The sequence below is a fragment of the Orbicella franksi genome, chromosome 2, assembly GCF_964199315.1.
Source record: "Orbicella franksi chromosome 2, jaOrbFran1.1, whole genome shotgun sequence".
Classification (NCBI taxonomy): Eukaryota; Metazoa; Cnidaria; class Anthozoa; order Scleractinia; family Merulinidae; genus Orbicella; species Orbicella franksi.
The window spans coordinates 17,894,512-17,912,780 of record NC_138146.1 but is presented as its reverse complement, the minus strand read 5'-3'; the positions used below and the strand labels follow the sequence as shown (position 1 = coordinate 17,912,780).

At 37.8% G+C, this 18,269-nt stretch overlaps 1 protein-coding gene across 5 annotated transcripts in view; it reads right to left on the bottom strand.

Moving 5' to 3' along the window:
• The window catches only part of LOC145478378 (myoferlin-like), a 48,146-nt gene that overhangs the window by 24,125 nt on the left and 5,752 nt on the right, over positions 1–18,269 (bottom strand). For 4 of the 5 annotated variants that reach the window (XM_081456386.1, XM_081456387.1, XM_081456385.1 and 1 more), the window contains 31 exons: positions 18,237–18,269; positions 17,573–17,678; positions 17,000–17,239; positions 16,018–16,152; positions 15,380–15,442; positions 15,228–15,281; positions 15,091–15,121; positions 14,911–14,969; positions 14,630–14,665; positions 14,485–14,535; positions 14,058–14,107; positions 13,594–13,676; positions 13,393–13,466; positions 13,107–13,187; positions 12,452–12,520; positions 12,019–12,062; positions 11,573–11,655; positions 10,916–11,016; positions 10,256–10,372; positions 9,043–9,142; positions 8,339–8,535; positions 7,764–7,840; positions 7,046–7,148; positions 6,733–6,852; positions 4,787–4,939; positions 4,275–4,412; positions 3,693–3,776; positions 3,164–3,246; positions 2,661–2,778; positions 1,926–2,022; positions 836–960 (listed from right to left, as the gene is read on the bottom strand). The exon at positions 18,237–18,269 is cut by the window's right edge and continues 62 nt beyond it. In XM_081456386.1, coding sequence (XP_081312512.1) covers positions 836–960; positions 1,926–2,022; positions 2,661–2,778; positions 3,164–3,246; positions 3,693–3,776; positions 4,275–4,412; positions 4,787–4,939; positions 6,733–6,852; positions 7,046–7,148; positions 7,764–7,840; positions 8,339–8,535; positions 9,043–9,142; positions 10,256–10,372; positions 10,916–11,016; positions 11,573–11,655; positions 12,019–12,062; positions 12,452–12,520; positions 13,107–13,187; positions 13,393–13,466; positions 13,594–13,676; positions 14,058–14,107; positions 14,485–14,535; positions 14,630–14,665; positions 14,911–14,969; positions 15,091–15,121; positions 15,228–15,281; positions 15,380–15,442; positions 16,018–16,152; positions 17,000–17,239; positions 17,573–17,678; positions 18,237–18,269 — 2,905 coding nt within the window. The remainder of the gene's footprint in view (positions 1–835; positions 961–1,925; positions 2,023–2,660; positions 2,779–3,163; positions 3,247–3,692; positions 3,777–4,274; positions 4,413–4,786; positions 4,940–6,732; positions 6,853–7,045; positions 7,149–7,763; positions 7,841–8,338; positions 8,536–9,042; positions 9,143–10,255; positions 10,373–10,915; positions 11,017–11,572; positions 11,656–12,018; positions 12,063–12,451; positions 12,521–13,106; positions 13,188–13,392; positions 13,467–13,593; positions 13,677–14,057; positions 14,108–14,484; positions 14,536–14,629; positions 14,666–14,910; positions 14,970–15,090; positions 15,122–15,227; positions 15,282–15,379; positions 15,443–16,017; positions 16,153–16,999; positions 17,240–17,572; positions 17,679–18,236) is intronic. The other variant, XM_081456389.1, reaches the window with a different exon arrangement.

Below are 18,269 nucleotides of genomic sequence, written 5' to 3'. Positions count from 1 at the left end.
GTATGCAATGATAGTGAGTGTTGTCACACTTAAAAAAAAAAAAGAGATAAACATTCTGTTCGATTTTAGGCCAACGAGCGACATTACAGTATACTAGGGCTAGTTTAACAGCAACAACCCCAACAACGACAACAACAACAACAACAACAACAACAACAACAACAACAACAACAGTAACAACATAAAAAAACAATAATAATAACAACAACAGCAGCAAAAACTCTAATAACATCCAGATTAAAGACTGTAAAATAGTATCAATTTTACGTACACCTATAACTGCAGACACACTTCAGAAATTCAGAGTCTGAACTGACGGGCATAAGGCAGACGCATAGATGGATAAAACGCCACGCCCTCGTACTGCATTGTGCTTTATGAAAAGTTGCTATACGTATTCGACAGGCCAGTTGATTAACACCGTGAATGCAGCGCGTGGGAATTATGTCTAATAATGCTACCTTCCTCACCTGCTCCTTCCATATAGACAACGAAAGAGCCTGCAGATATGCAGGTTGAGTTGATCAACTGGGGAAACCGGCTGGTAAATTAGTTATACTCTCCCATTCATTATTCTTTATTAACGGGTTAAGGATATAGTGACATTGATTCCATTCCTTTCCAAATCAAATCAAAGCAAATCTTTATTTACACTAATTTGATAACAGAGACAAGAAATACAGACAATAGCTGTAGGTTAAAAGCACACCACACGCAGTAATTCGCTGAAATTCATAAGTTTAAGTTTAAGTTCAAGTTCATAACCAACCTATAATCTTTCACCTACTTCTTTACCCCTTAATTTACCACTGAAAATAGAAGATGTTCCTCTGACCTGTTTAACAGAAGCTTTTAAATCGCGTCGTCTGGGCCTTATCAGCCTTCTCCTTCTGCTCATGTCAAACGCTTTTTCTTCAGGACCGTATTCGTAATAGGAGCGGTGTTTCGAGTATTGCCAACCTTCGAAAGAAATAACATCAAGCAAATAGTAAGGACGCAACGCTTGGCCTTTTTGAGCTAGAATTGAATAGATTAACTTATGCGAAGTCAAGAGGAAGAAACTTTTCAGTCGTAAGGGAAATTTAAAAAAAAATGGATTTTTGTGTTTTTGTTTCACGGTTTTTTTGTTTTTTTGTTTTTTTATGTCGTCATACGACTTTTCTCCAAAAGCTCACGCTGTTGTCAAAAGAAGGACGAGGACGAGAAGGCGGGGGAAGTAAAAAAAATTAAAAAATTAAAAAAAGTAAAGTGGGTAGTGCGGACACGTAATATTATGTAACATGAGTGCGCTCAATCCAGTTTCTTGCTTGCTGTTAAGAAAAAACAATGATCTGTGTTTCATACACTGTTTATGATCTGTTGGTACACACGCACTTTGCACACTTTATTTAAATAATAACGTTTAAAAAAAACTTAATACAATAGTACTACGAACCGTAGATAGTCTAGGCTAGTCTGCTTTATTGACTGGAAACCTAAATTGTTTCGAAAACGACCGGCTTTAGGTCATGTTAGTAAGTCGTACGTGAAATGTTTTGATGCATACTTTGAACGAGGATGAAATCGCTTCGCTCTTTGGGCTCGCGACGAGCCCTAAGAAGAGCGTCTAACTTCGAACGCAGTTTGTTTGTTTCAGACATTTGTAGGAAATGGCTTCTTCGTGCAGCGCCATTTCACCCTTCTCAAGTCACTGTCCGAGGCTCTGCCCCACCCCAAGCAACAGCTTGGGAAGCGCAAGAAACCCATGAACAAAGGAGGTGTTGCTGCGCGTTTTGAAAACCTCGAATCAATGTATTTAAGTTCCCATTGAAACTCCAAGGGGCCAAGGGAGACCTTGGAGATTTTTTATATTCGTTCTTTGCTCGGATTTTATTGAACAATCTGTAATCATAGCTTTCTTTTTGACACATGTTAGAAATACTGACCTTCATCATCCACAGCGCAGTTCAGGTCAACTGACCAGTCAGTCGTCTTTATCCAGCCTGTCGGTGGGTCAGGAGTTAGGGTTGTCTCTTCTCCATGCTACAACAGGAAAAAAAATTTTGCGGTGATATGTGGTTGCTAAGGATCAAAACTGTTCCGTACTTTCTATTAATTTAATGGAAAAAAGAACCAAGATAATGCATTTTCTCTCCAGCTAACACGAAGCACTAAAGCACACTAAATGCTTAAGTTCGACCTGGCCTTTTTTTAAATAAATACATAGACCAGGAAAGGACTTTGTCGAGCCTGAAGGTGATGGCCTACTTTTATGGTTTCAAAAGAAATAAAAATATTCGAAATTTCTTGACAGGACTAATCAAGAGAAGATGAAGGGTATATAACTAAAGAGGTAATCCCCAAAACAGACCTTATCCTTATGGAGCCCCTGTAAATATAAGTTGTTTTTACATCACCCCTGGCTTCAGGCGTTCTAGAACTATTCAGTCCTGTGACTTGGTAATATGGACACGAAAATATCCAACCAACGCGTGTGGATGATTATCAGCTGGAGAACTGGGTAAAAATAGTTTGAGAGGGATTGCCTTAGGGGGGGGGGGGGTACCTCTCCTACCTCTCCTACCTCTCCTGTCATGGACTAATACATATCAGATCACAACAAATCTAAAACAAGACCGCAATTGCAAAGGCGGAAAAAATTTTGTAGGAGTTTTTCTAACCGAATCCACATATCTTGGATTGTCTGGTGTCCAGTCCCGACCAGGAAAATTTCTCGCTTCATGTTCGTACACCTCATCCAGGAATTCTGTAAGGTTTTCTTCAAGCTGTCGAATCGTGCTAAAAGATACAAGAATTATACGTAATCCTGCACGTATTTCACGTTGCTATTCAAACGTAATTGCAACTGCAAATTGAAAGTTTAAAGGTGGATTTATCTCGAAATAAGAAAAGAGAAAGATGCCTTTGTATAACGCTTTATAAAAAAAAAATATGTTTGAACTAAAGAAATCATTGTCAAGTCAAAGCAATTTTTAAAATGATAATTTCCTATCTACTAGTTTTGGCCTAAAAATGTTAAGAGGGCGGCTAAATAACCTACAAGTTCCAAGCAAATTTAAAAGCTTCGTTAACAAAGGTGAAAAGAAGGAGCCTGCAAGTCCCAAATTTCAGAACTCGGCAAACAAAAATTGAGGGAAAATGTAGAAAAGAAATTTCATGTTACGTTAAATCTCCTTTAGAATTCCTCCAGTCCCCAGAGAATTTCCATCCTTCTGGTTCAGTGAAAGAATCCTTTGGCAGCTCCAACTGTTATAGAAAACAAAATAACTCAACCTAAAATATGACTAGTTTTCTAACGACTGTAAAATATGACTGGTTTTGTAATGACTTTTGCAAGGGAAGCCTTAGCAGCGAAAAAGTGATGTACGCTTTAAAGCTCTCGCAAGGTCTTCCATAAATGGCTTGATACCTTTTAAGAAAATTAACAATGGAACAAACAACAAAAACAATGTTCCTAGTACCTAGTACCAAAACAATAACATCTCCCATACTATGACGACAAATAGAATTAAGAACAAAAACAAAAACAGAGAAACTAAAATAGCAGCAATTAGTAAAAATACAAAAAACAAAAAACAAATAAAACAAACAATAACATCGTTAGAAAATCAGCAGATGATATAGCAAAGTATTGACCTTTATAAGACGTCAGGTCTTCAAAACGTTTAAAAAATTGAATAGATTTTACGTACACTGCCAGATACATCAGAGTAGTGAGGCCAGGTTCGACTTGTAGATGGACTCCAAGCAGATTCTTTTCTCATGTCATTTTCATACTAAAAGTTGAAAGAAAAAACATCAAAGTCAATGTGCCAATCTTGGTATCTCCTAAAAAATTACAAAAGGGTATCTTTGTCAAATTCATTGCTTGTATAATAAGAAATGAACAGCAACTTTTTTTTTTACATTAGTACAAATTGGATTAAAGTATAGGAGGGATAAATTGAAAGATTGCATTACCGTTATTCCGAGCCAGAAATAACGTATTTACTGTTAAAATAGAAAGAAAGGATTTAATTTGGTTTTGCGGTTTAATCTCATCACATGATACAATTCGTTACACTTAATTAAAAAAGAAATATTCTATTTGTGAATACCTCAAATTTGACCAAAACCTCTATGCTATTGTTAAAAAACGCCTTGCTGAGGCTGTATGCATAGAAATCTTGCGACTAAATTTTTACAATGGTAAAATAACAGAGGCCCCTTCCTCAAACTTCCTCTAAAATGTGTTACTTTGTTCATGTAGAAATTGCCAAAACAAAGACCCATACCGTTTCTGCGTACACGTTGAACTCTCCACTCTCTCTGTTAATCCAGTGTTGTTGTTGTGTTGCTAGGCCTAACCACAACTCCAAGCGAACTAACGCAGGAATTTCATGATGGGTTTCCTCAGCGTCTCGTCCAGGGTACTAAAATGTTGGGAATATTAAATTATTACGTTTCTTGCGAAAAAAAATATTAAGTAGAATTTCAGTTTCAATATCACAAGTATATTTAATTATGCATGAAAAGTAATAGGGGAACATTTCTCTCACTATCTGTCTAAATGGATTTCTCTCGCAATCTCAGTTTGGTTTGAACATTAATGATAATATTATCTTGTTTTGCTTTCTCCCTTGAAGGCATTGTCATGGAAATTTTAGGACTTTTTCGTGACACGAAAAAGGTGTTCGGCTGATAAAAAGAAATGTTTCACAACATAAATCTGCAACGAGATCGATAGGGGCTATATATTGCTAGTTGTAGTACTCAGTGTCAATAATATGACATCATTGTTGCTGACCTTTAAGCGAAACTCAATGGTTTTTCCACAGAATTTACCACAAGCTGCCTCATTCTCTGAGAACAGAACGTGATGTGCTGGGATCCTGCAGTAAGCCACTCGCTTTTTATCACTGATCATCCAAAGTATAATGTCAGGCATGCTCAGCTGAGGCTAGAACAAATTAAATAGTTATGAGGTATACTATTTTGGAAAAGCAAATCGAGATACTGGAATACAGCTCTATAACTAAGACCAACGGCTAATACTACTTTCCTTTACATTCACACGGGTTAGGCGAGCTATCGCATTAACTATCACGTAAAACGTTTTTCTAATCAGCCACGGTGGAACGACAATAAACGCTTCAGTGTAGTCCATGATTACACTATGCACGAAAGTCAAAGATTCAAGGAAATATTTGCAAATTGCACGTTTATTTCTCTCAGTTTCAGCAATCAGAAATCTTCGCTTTTCCTGGCTTATCGGGAATAAATAATTGGTCTTCTGCTAATTCTAATTACTATTAAACAAAAAGATTATTCGCTGTCGATTTCTACCACGTGATAGTTGACGAGGGCGCAGCCATTAATAGTCGTTAAAAACTTTATCTACATCCTCTTCACAGACACTTCGAAAACGCCAAGAAGCGGCCGTCATTTTGTTAACAAGGGCTCACTGCTACGCTACTCACTATCTATCACAGAATAGATAGTGAGTATCGTAGTCAATCAGAGAACCGCAATCGTGATAGAACGCTAGTACATTTACACTATTTAACAATTAGATTATGAGCTCGAGATTTCTATGAGGTGATAGTTGATGAAGCCTTCGGCCTCATCAACTATCACCTCATAGAAATCGAGAGCCAATAATCTAATTGTTTTAGTAGAATTCTTACTAAAATCTACTTCAAATGACGGTTTCCAATTATTTCATGGCGTATTCTTAAACTTTGCGCTTGAAAAAGGTCGCTCGGATTGAATTGTCATTAAAAGTTGAAGTTTTGTGCGAGCGCGCATCACTTTTTTAATAATTTCAACATTTTTAAATGTCAAGACACCGAAAATGTCCTTCATTTTGACTTCTCAGGAATTTAATTATCCATTTGGATCAAAATTTTCCTCCAAAACCTTGGAAAAACGAAAAAAATGTCGCCATTTCGTAGACGACTTCGAGCCACTGCACACTAATGGCTGATAGTGTTCAATGGCTCAGCCAATCAGATTACGACATTTGCATAAGTATACTTGTAGAATTCTACTAAAATTAATTAGTATTGATGCATTATTAAAATAGCTCGTCTTCTATTTATTAATGTTAATACAAATAAGTAATTAAACCATCGAATAAGGGATATTTTTATTCCACTAATATGTCATTTTCTAGTATTTCGGTTTCTAGGTTTTGAAATACATCTTGCACTATCCGAAAATCGTACCGATCGCATAAGGCGCACGCGAATGACGGGCTCATATTTTGTGCGTTCTCTCGACCTAATATGGTAAAATCACGCAATAGTGGAATGATAAAGCCATGAGAAACCTAAGCAGAGTATGAATGCTCCGGTGGTAAATCTTGACAATAATGATTTTTTCAGTGAGTTTAGTTATCTCCAAAAATTTAAATGCTCAAAGCCTTGGGATTATGTTAAATCTCCTCCAATGGCTTTCTACTTTTTGCACAAATTGGTGATACGACGTTAACTCGGCTACTCGACCTGATAGACTTCATGTTTTTAGATGATGTTTATAATTAACATTAACATTAATTAAATAATAATTCTGACAAAGTTTGTCTTGCAAAAAATAAAATTAAGACTTGGACCAAGATGTCTTCAGCCGTTCTGTAGACGGCTCAAGAGTTGTTAAACACATTTAATGCGAACATGGAAAGTTAGTACTAGTTAGATTGTAGTAATCTATTTGGAGGCGAGTTGTTTACAGTATTTCCGCACAGTTAGTTACCTCTATAGCCATGCTTCTGATTCTTTTTATGTAGTTCTTAATTTCTTCGGTGACACTCTCCATGTTCAGTTCGCATTCCGGTTTCTTACTCAAAATCTTCGCCTCAGTCATCAGATTTTCCTTTCAATGAAGTTCAAACAACAGGTTTAAAAGGAGACAATATTTATTTATTTATTTTTATTATTTCTAAACAAAACGTTATTGGCATTATTATACCTTTAAGGCATGTTGTAATTTCGACTAAATATACGGTAAAGAATGTATTCAGTATCTGGTGAGGTGTAATGGCACTGACCAGTTTGCATAGCCGTACCAGTTCTGTCTTTCTGAGATTCTGTAATTCTTTGTCCAGTGAGTTTCTTTGGCTTTGGCTCTTGAGCTTGAGGGTCTCGTTTTGAAAACGAATTAACTCCAACCTTGAAATAAAACAAACAAACGAACAAAATCTCCTCAAAATGGCAAAATATTCTCGAGGAATTTCTATTAATATACGTCTAAAGGTAAAATCTTAGACAACAACACTTATAATAAATATACTGGCATATAACCAGTTCGAGAGAATGAAGTGCATAACATTCCTCCATTTTCAGTAAGATTTATTTTGGGAAAGAAGTTCCATTCCGGTATTTTTATAGTTCCTGAGCGATACAAGTTAAATCAGTTTTAATCGTAATTCAATACTTAGGATGACAACATAACAACGATCTGATTTCCATGACATGCATTTCTACAACACCTTGCTCAAGTCTGGTCATGGAAGAGGCTTGGGGGTGAGGGAGGGGAGCAAAAAGTCATTTCCCAGTTGCCTTTTACCCCTTAGTTTGATCGATGAGTTTCACATGGACGATCGCTTCAGCGTACGAAAACTCGTTTCCACAGCAACAAAAAGTAGCTCGGAATCGTCTTAATCCTTTGAGTATACGTGGCTTTTTCCACAGGTTTTATTGAACAATGTTGCAGAGATAGAACTAAATTAGACCTGGAAACATAAGGGAACTAAGCAGACAAGTGATCATGTCAACAGTTATTACCCGCACGCTTCACTAAACACTTCCAGGACTGATTGCATTTTCTTTTCTCCCTTCTGTAATTCCTCTAGATCGACTTCCTGTAGAGAAGCGGTAAAAATTTGGTCGTGACTAATTTTACAATATGTTCCAGTCCATAGTTATGTATTTCATTGGTGAAAAACTCTCCAATGTACTCCCGACTAAAACATTACTGGTCTCAAAATTGCCCAGGTTAACTATTTTGCCATGGTTTAAAGTATGATATTTCATAGTGATTTAAAAGTTTGAAAAAGTAAAGAGATTTGAGCGGAAATTACTGGATCGTAAGGTACGTCACTAGCAGCCTATTTCCAAAGCCCGATAGTTATTATTGTTCCAAGATTTCTTCTACGCCATTTCTTCAATAACCTCTTCAATGCCACAACCACATTAGTTACAAGTTACAAAGAAAGCTCTCCAATGTCAGTAACTAGATACTGCGTAGGCCATAGTGCCTCTCGCGTTCATATTTAATCTGTACAATGATCAATGAATATAAGTCTTATTCAACCGAAGTAAACTAAATCAAAGATAATTAGTTTGTGTTGACTGCTTACCAGCTTCTTCCACATGTTGGTCAAGATGTTGAGTGGTTCTATTCTAAAGGATATGTCTTCCCATGAGCACTCGATCCAGACACACGGTTTTTCTCCACCCCAGGGTAAGTAGTGATAGTGCGAATGATCGTACACTGGTTTACATGGAGTGGTATTCGAAGGCGCAACGGATTCATCAAACCTTGTTCCTTTGTTGCCTGAAAGTCATTAAAATAGTTTCAGTGTTGGTATATATGAAAATCGAAATTAAGAAAAATTATTTAGAAAGATAGACAAACAGACAGGCAAGCAGGCAGAGTTTATTTCGGGCTGAGGCTGTGAGTAGGCTAGGAGCATTTCTTCTTCCCTTCGGTGAAATGTTAGTTCATCGTATGGTTACCCCACCCCTCCCTCTGCATTATTTTCATAGGTGCTCAGTGGCACACAAGGGTGTTAGAGTAATCGGGTCTTAGATCTTCTGAAAGCACTTATCATACAATGTCAAAGTAAATATCATGGTTTGCTTACTTCATTGTCCCCAGTTAGTACAGCAGTGCTAATCTTTTAATAGATGCACCAGGGTTCGTACCCCCGAAAGCTCAATCTACAATCCAACAATCTATGTCACGGCGCCTCTTACCCTAGCAGAATGCCGCAGTGTACATAACATGTATACGTAACTGGTAATCGATTATTTCGTTTGTCTTTATTCAAGAACCACTTACCCATACTGATTTCGAACTCCACCGACCCATCAGTCACTGCGATCATAGTGGCCTCGTGGAAACACGCGAACAGTGTAAACTTGGAACATTTTTTAAACGGCTAAAAGAGAGACGAGAAAGCTTAAAACCTATTAATAAGAAATAAATGGATAAATAACTTTATTTAATTGTCAAATGTATTTAGCACTGTTGTGGTAATCGGAGACACTGCAAATATATAAACAGATATTGCAAATGGAACATAAACTATTAAGAATCCCAACTGGTGGGAGTCTGACCAGTTGGCTATTTACACAACGCGGTCGAGGAGTTGAACTCGGGACTACCGAAAAAAAATCCAGATAGCGGTGGGGTGGAGGATTTGAACAAGGGACCTCCAGATTTCAAATCAGCGCCCTAAACCATTCGACCACGCCGCCTCCCATATTATCTTTGTCAAATGTCATTTCAAACATTTTTCTGCTAATCTCTCACAGGCCGAAATTACAAAGGATGGAGGATAGATCGTAGCAGCCTTAGAGCAAGAAACAATACGGGAAGCCTGTATTTGAATTTGATCGAGTAGTATCTTCAAGAAATTGGCCGTTTTTATACTAGAGGACGCAGTATCCGTCCAGAAGGATAATGCGTCCTCGCCGTTTTTATACTGAAGACTCATTATCCGTCTGGTCGAACTAGGTCAAACATTTGTAGTTCGTCTGGTTATGCGTCTCTAGTATAAAGACGGGCACAAGACGTATTATGCGTCTAGACGAACTATCTCTCCTAGTTCGTCGTTCAAGACGAATTTCGAAGTATAGTTTGTCTAGACGCATAATACGTCTTGTGTCCGTCTTTATACTAGAGACGCACAACCAGACGAACTACAAATTTTTGCCCAAGTTCGTCCAGAAGGATGCGTCTTTAGTATAAAAACGGCCATTTATAACGATTATCGAAATAACGCTCATAGTTTTATCCTAGTACAAAGATCACGAAGTAACGTACATGTTTTCTATGTCAGTTATTCAGAATACACGCAAAGAAATATAGATTCCCTTTATATGAAAAACTTAAAAGACCGACGCACAAAACACAGAAAAATAATCAAGAAATATCAAATGTGCGGCACTACATCTTTTAAAACTCACATTTTGCATTAAATTACCCAAATGCACTTAGTTATCTTCGATCGGTTCACGCGAGTAAAACGCTTTGGGATGTCATTACGTACCTCAACATTTATTTCATCTTGTTTAGCCATTGCGTGTCGAGTAGGGCGAGCTGTGCCATGAGTTTGAACGGTCCTCAATTCGACGAGAAGACGTCCGCGATAAGCAACACCCTCTCCCTGCAAAGAAAAATATCACTAATGTGAGGAAATATGAATTAAATCACACTTGGAGACTGCTAGGTATATATAGGATCAGACCGGGCTTAAAATGCAGGCTGAGAGTAAAATGCAGACTGCAGACCAGGGGTACTGATGCAGACTAAGGGTAAAACGCAGTCTACAGACCAAAGGGTAAACTGAAATGCAGATTGCAGACTGTAAACTATTTAACTGAATCGCGTTACCATTTCCATCATTGAGAGCTGTAAACAGGCTAACGGGAGTCTGTAGTCTGCATTTAACCCTCAGTCTGCATTTTATCCTTGATATTCAGTCTGCAGTCTACAGTCTGCAATCCTCAGTCTGCGTTTTACACTGACCATATGTAGTGGGAATTCACTTTGTGTAGGAAAGTAATCCACATTTGCTTTGAGTATTGGTTTCTAAAGAAACTGTCGGGCTGGTCGGCTGGCCGGCTGGCAGGTGAAATACTTAGCCGAGAAGAAAGCAATAACATGTGACATTTGGGTAAAGTAATATTTTCCTATTAAATTTACTTACAATTCCTTTGTTGAGGTGCTCATATTTGTCAGTCGTTTTCTGATATTCTCTCGGAGAGCCGTAGAAATTGATGTAACACGGTCCAAACTGAGGCAAGAATCCTACGAAGCAAGAGTAAATTCAAAGGTTTATATGAGAACTACTAGACGGTTCAACGTAAACAACCGAGAGAAATATAACCCTAGAGCAAGAGGGGAGAGGGGGAGTCTGAATTTTTATGAGTTTAAACGAAAGTTTAAGAGAAATAAAAAAGGGATTAATTAATCCAAAGAAGCAAATAGACTCAACAGCTCCAGAGGACTTCAGGTGGAGCTAATCTATTTTGTTGTCTATCGATTATTAACTAAACGTTTCATTTAAATCTATTTAACTCTTTTCCTTTTTGCTTTTTGCTTCAAATCTAATATCTCCTTCATTATTCTTGTCAAAAATTTATTCATATTTCATGGAACCTTCAACTGTCAACCCTTTTTCCGCTTTGAAGGAATTTTAGGAAGAATGCACATAATGAGAGAATAGAACCAAAAGGTATACAGTGCAGCTCATAACAATGTCTAAGAAACATTGCTATCGTTAAAATTTTCGGACTACTATCGAGTAATCGCGCTTTTTTAAACGAACATGAACATGATAAAGGACAACTACTGTGTTGTTTACCTTCTCCCAGTCCTCCTTGTCCAGAAATGGCCGAGAGGTGCAAGTACGCTGTGCCTATAAAGTCGTTTTTCTTGCCCTGGTCCCTAGGGAACGACAAATTGATCTCGACATAGTGTCTTGCTAATCAGCCATATATAAAAGCGATTACAGACAAATGAAAATTGCAATTTTGTTTGAATAAAACAGGCTTCTAAGTGTATTGACAACAATTAAAGTATCTACATACCACCTTGTGTTCTAAATGACAAGACGCATGTGTATATCGTATTTAAGTCACGTGGAATATAAATCAAGCTGCAAAAATCTTGATGGTGTTGCTACTAATTGGATTCAGCAAGGATATACACCATGTGGAGAAGAGTAAGTTCCTATAACCTTTTTTAAAGCAATTTCAGCAATCTTTCTCAGACTTAATGCAATATATGCATGATGCCTAATTTATTTACCAGTCCTTCAATTGTAATTTCAATCTCTCGCACATTGAAGGGAACTAGAAAAAAAAAAAAGAACATTTCCGTTAACTAGCGAAATAAAATGACCTGTCTACCTATGATAGCTTAAGTCATTGTTCTACAACAATTTGGAGTAAAGTTATTGACTTATTACAGACGGATGTATGCACGATTTACGTTTTATAACTTTCTGCTTTTGAGGCCGAGCATACGGGAAAAAAAAGTACGATCTTGAACTTACTCTGTCGCCTGACCTGAAAGAGAAAACCTTAACTCTTTCCACGTACTAATAACTCGTAGGAAAAATTCAGGAGATTAAAAACAACAAACACAACAACAGCCAAAAGCAAAAAACAAAAGAAAAGAAAAGAAACCAAAACAAAACCTTAAGGCAGATTCAATATTAGCGCTTGTTAATGAGACTAACCACAAAAGGTATCTTTAAGACTTGTCTGAACTTTGGATTGCTGTTCTTGTATTCTATATCGGTGGACACCTGAAGTCGGAAAGACACAAAGAAGTTTTTGCCACCCCCAAAGCTACGCAGCCTAATATACTTATTATAAGCATCCATAAAAAGTTCACTCCATTGTACAGTTGCTCAATGCATGATTTTTACCCGCTCTTTGTATTCATCACCTTGTAAGTTTTCTGTTTGTACGATACCATTGACAACTACTACTATACCTAAGAAAAACACTAGTAAAGAATATTAATTTTTAGAAAAAGACAGGTTGATTTAATGTTTGCCTTTGTATTTCTGTGCCGTGCGTCCTCAACAACATTTAGAAACAAATGAGACTCTATGTTATCCAATCTCTCCAATGTATCAGGCCTGAACAATTAAGAACACATTATCAAAGAAGTCCTTCGGAAAGATTTGTAACTATTAACAGCCTTGAGAAATTAATTAATAATTCTGATCGAAAAAAGCTGCATGTAAAGTATATGTAAAACAACGACGACTTTTATGACAGACCCTCCATCTTCACCTTTTATAGCCAAGCCTTCAAGAAAATACAGGGAGCATAAAATGTCGTGCATTAATCGAGAAGGAGGGACATCGTCTGCTTATTCCCTACCTGATTGCCACTAAAGCTAAAAATAAGATATGGATCCACAAGATTTTGCTCCTCTTCAAGGTCCTCTTTAGCTTGAGGGATCTTTGAAAAGAAAAGAAGCTGATTTTATCAGAGTCTATGGTTTATGAAAATCCTCTGTAGACTAAAAGATAAGATACAGCTTAGCCATGAAGATTGCTTCGATTTAGCACGTTTAGATTGCTATAATCAACAGGAAGATGGTAGTAACACATAAAGCAACGAAGATTAACGACAAGAGTGTTGATGTCCGAAAAAATTAATGTACCTCTTCGGCTCGTTTAGACAACAAGGGCAGTCCAGCGAAAATCTTCTTGAACTTCGTCATAACTCCAGCGTCCACTAATAATTAAATCGTTAAAAAATAAATCATGTTATTATTTAAAACATAGCTAGTATGTTAACCTTAACATCGAATGTAGGCGCAGCATCCACATCCACAACAACAACAGCAACAACAAAGTCTTACTTTGTGGAAGATCTTTCGCCTGGTAAACTTTTAAAACAAACACAGCTGATTGTCGGTGCACGCCGACTGGAGTTAGGCAATTCCTAAAAAAGGTAGAACATTATATATTACTTTGAGTTTTTTTTATCACCTCTGGAAATGACAGGCATTTAAAGCCACAGGAATCTCTAGTTCACCTGGCTTATTTTGAGAACCCCTACGTTTGCCTCAGGCCTCACCTTTTAATAACACGAACTGTCCCATACATTATTTTCGTCAAATACAGTTTGCCCACAAAAAAAATTGACTAGATTGCTCTTATGAGCATTAGACCCCAGGATCGAGCATTAAGATCTTCGAGATCCCTCATGTGACACACACTGTAAAAGAGTTGATGAGCTTATTTTGCTAAAGAATATAGACGCATTTATTTTACGGCATCAAATTCGGTGAACTTTTGAAACAATCCTCTAAATTAAACGTACGCTTCAATGTCTTCATCTTTATCGTCGACACTTGGAACATCTATTCCAACCTGAGTTAACGTGAAAAAATATAAATGTGGTTCAGTTCTTTGCTTTTCACATATGTTTCAGGTTGGCCTTTGAATGGTTATTCATCCATAACCAATCCTACACCCATAACCAATCCTACACTGTTACGAAGCGACGCATTCAAAACTAGAAAACTAAAATAGATGAGGTTTTCCTACTGGCTGTCACCAAGTCCAGAAACGTAGAGAACGTCGGGCAAAATCAACTATTCAAGTGGTGAATTACTACAAGAAGGTGCGTTATGAAGTGGTATGGTCCTTACAGCTTTCATAAGAGACGATTAAACTTTAACTCGCATTAAAACGTGACTACTATTTGTACACGTACTTCCGGTTTCCTTTCCTTAACTGGTACATACCGGTAGTTTGTCCCCAGACCCCTGAACAACTGCTGTAACTTTAAGATAACCCTGCAAACAAAACGAGTTGATCACAAACATAACTAGCAATACTCTTAGGTTAATGTGAAATCAAACAAAAAAAAAACATTCAAACAGCACTTACTCTCGGAGAGTTTTTGGTACCCAGATTGACACTTTCCTGAAATTAATAGTTATATAATAGCCCTTAAGATCAAAGATTACAACACAAGTGTACGAACAGCTTTAACTTCGCAAGTAAATCAGTGGCAAGTAGGCCCCAAGGAGCTTATGAAGCCTGCAAATACTGAATAATTAACGTTCCTAACACTGCAGGTCAAGCAAACGGAAAGCGTAAAATTGACCTCACAGCACAAGTATAGTCTCAGTGGATACTATTAAACTATCGCCCTTTGTGTTGCTTACTTTGTGTTGCTTTCCAACTGGTTTCGACAACATAATCCACTTACGAATAAACGAATGGCCTAAAAAGTCAAAATTTAAGAGAGCGTTAACTTTATAGCTTTACAACTTGAAAAGATACAGATTTTTTTACGAGAAATAAATATCAAGTTGTGGAAAGAAACGAAAAATCATTCTTCTTACCTTTTCTTTCGTGGACGAAACCAACGTCAAACTGAAAGAAAAAAAAGAATTCTGTTTTCTTGGAACTCTTCTCTGAAACCACGTTTTTGGCAATAAGCTCCTGAATCCGAGATTTAGAAACTGTTTAAGAGCCATACCTTAAAAAAGCCTAATAATGCATTGGATCGAAAGAGTCCTCTAGCGTTAAAAACCTGTAAAAAAACAATATTGAGAACGTGTTTAAAATGGCATTAAACGGATGGGCATTTCCTTACAATTTATGCCAATTTAATAGAATATTGTTTCTTGCCTCGAGAGTAATGAGTTCATCAAACAACTCCGCCTCAGATTTGCGAAAATTGAAGGACAGCATCTGCAAGGTGAATGGAAAAAAAAAAGGCTGAATAAATCCACCCTATCATATCCCATACCATAATAGTATCTAGAGAAAGCCTGCATGTTGTGATTGACTAATGTGAGGGATGGCATCTTCCCTAATGCCGACGGGTATTATCACCGATATTAATACGCGCCTGTTTGGGCAAAGACTGAGGAAATGAATTGTTCATTACTGAGCGTTACATTTGAAAAAAGTAGAGAGTTCTCAGGCGATATCCTCCCAGTACGGCCTTCTCGCTCAGTAGTGAACAGTTGAACGGGGGAAAAGGCCGTCTTAGCATTACTAGACTCGTTGTTTACCTGTCGTTGGATTTTGTCAGTGAAACGGGAAATAGGGTTGTGCGAAGCTTAATGGTTAGCAGCTGGCTCCCTTGCGAGTACTACATTCAGCAACTCCATCGGGGATGTACGGTACAAGGCAGTACATGTAGTTACATTCTGTATTGCAAAATTACTCCACGGACCATGAGTCAAGACTCATGACTTAAACGGTTATCTGCAATAGGAGCGTTGTCAGTGTTATTAATTGCGAATGACCTGTTCACCAACCTCGTCATCATAGATTGGATTGTTTGTAGATTGTTTGGTGCTTGTTTGCTTCTGCTGTCCAGCTACTGTTACTCTCACCATGGGGTGAATATTGGTGCCTGGCAAATGCCGTCCTTCAAAGATATGGATTCGAATCTTAAAATCCCAAAGGATCATATGTTAGCTTTTTAGTCTTTTGAAATTAAATCAATATTGGTAACATTGTATAATGGAGCTGATAGCATTTCCCATAGCATGAAGCAGTTTAGAGTATTGCTTCTATAAATTTTAGACAGTTGTCGTGGGGAGTTGATAGAGCGGTTTTCAATTGGATGTCGTAAAACCAAACCCAAAGTAATCACTCTAGCCAATCACCAAGGACACAGACAATGCAGTGAACCAGCCAAATCTTCAAATAATTACACTTAGCTGACGCGAAGCGCGGGCAAACGAGTGTATGCGAACGAGTCATAACTGGGTTTGTTTTACTTATGATTGGATGAAAAATTGACGCGAGTTTTTTAAGCCAATCCTGTTGCGTAGTAAGTGTAAAACCAATTACATTTCGATAGTAAAATGGAAACTGCTTGGTTGTTCAATAACCGCTAGGTGTTTACCTTTGACTTATAAGGAGGTAGAACATGGACACTGTACCAGTGATATGCTATCACATTTCTTCCCCACTCTTTAGCTATTTATTGTCTCGCTCAATCTTTCTATCTACTTCATAACCTTCTGGTACGTTAATCTGGTCCGGGTTTAATGGTATTTAGAAAGCCAGGAAAAGAAGTACAGGGAAGCTAGATACTAGCTGATGCAGACAAAAACAAGTGAAAAAGCCATGATTGGTAAATATGAAAATTTTTCTTCTCTTCTAAGTTATTCCTAGATGTTAAAAATCATGAAAGAACAACATGGAACGGAAGTTCAAAAAGTAAACCAACTCGAGCAAAACTCCATTCTCTTTATTTTAACTTAATACCAAAATTTAGTTTCACATCACCTGAAAGTCCTTTATTTTGTCACTCCACTTTCTAGCGATGCGTCTGCGGGGTGTTCTCTTCTTCACTTTTTTGCTGCGTTTTTCTTCGCCCCTGTCATGATCATGCTCGTCCTCGTCATCCTGACTCTCATCGTCATCATGATCTTCATCTCCATCGGTTTCGTCACCATCTATTTGATCTTCATTTTTTCCGTCCCTACCACCAGGGGGAACGTATTCTATATCTAGGCAAACTGTTCCCTGTGATGAGGGAAAGGGTGAAGGTTAAGAACAGAACAGAACAGATCAAGAACAGAGCGGAATAGATCGGCAAATAACATAGCCCGCTTGCAATTGATCTTTTCTCTCAGGGTTCCATGACGTTTTCACCTCGCGAACTCCGGAACGCGAAAAGGGCGGTACTGACAAGAAGGGGCCAAGACAGGAAAGATAACCCGGGCCTTCTGGTCTAAAAACCCTCGCCCGTACTTCAGACCTGATTCAGTAGTAGTGAGAAAAATAAGCAAGGGGCCTAAACAGTGCAACACTAACAGACTAATACCCAAGTTACAAATCAAACAAACCAAAACTTACGATGGTTGGGCGGTGTTTGCCATCTTCCAGTTCGTAATATTGTTTCTTAATTTCTTTGCCGTTTTTACGCAGATCATGTAGAGGAATTTCGACTTGCCCAAGAAGCCTGTCAAATTACAGAAAGTTCCCTGTCAAGAGTCATAGCTTAACATCAACAGAAATCTTAAGTGGCACTGAAAAAAGAGAACACACGCAATTGAAAGGCGAACTCGCAGCTATTGCTCATGTAGCGTGAACATTGACAATATTAAAACTTTCCCCCCTGTCCAGGCATACGCCGTGGTTTTGAAATTTGAATTTACCAATCAGCATTCAGCAGCTGGTAGAAGAAACTGTGCTGTGTTGACGTCACTTGTTTGTTCAAAGGAAAGGTATTTATGAAGGACCACTTTTCGTACTAGAGACCACATCGTTATTCACAAAAAGATCTTGAGCCCCTTGACTTTAAATTTGGCACCAACTCTTGCTCGCCCACAAGACATGGAACTGACTTTTTTTAACATGTGCTTAGCTGGTGAGTTTTCGGTGCCTCTTGCTGACACAACAGCTAATTTTCAAGCATGCACCTAGACGTATTAAAAAAAAATCAGCAGCCATGGGACAATTTGAAAAAGAAGCATTTACGCTTCCGATTTGTACAAGAAAAAAACTAATCTTTCCTTACTTTTTGAACCACGCTGGCTCATTGTCTTTAACT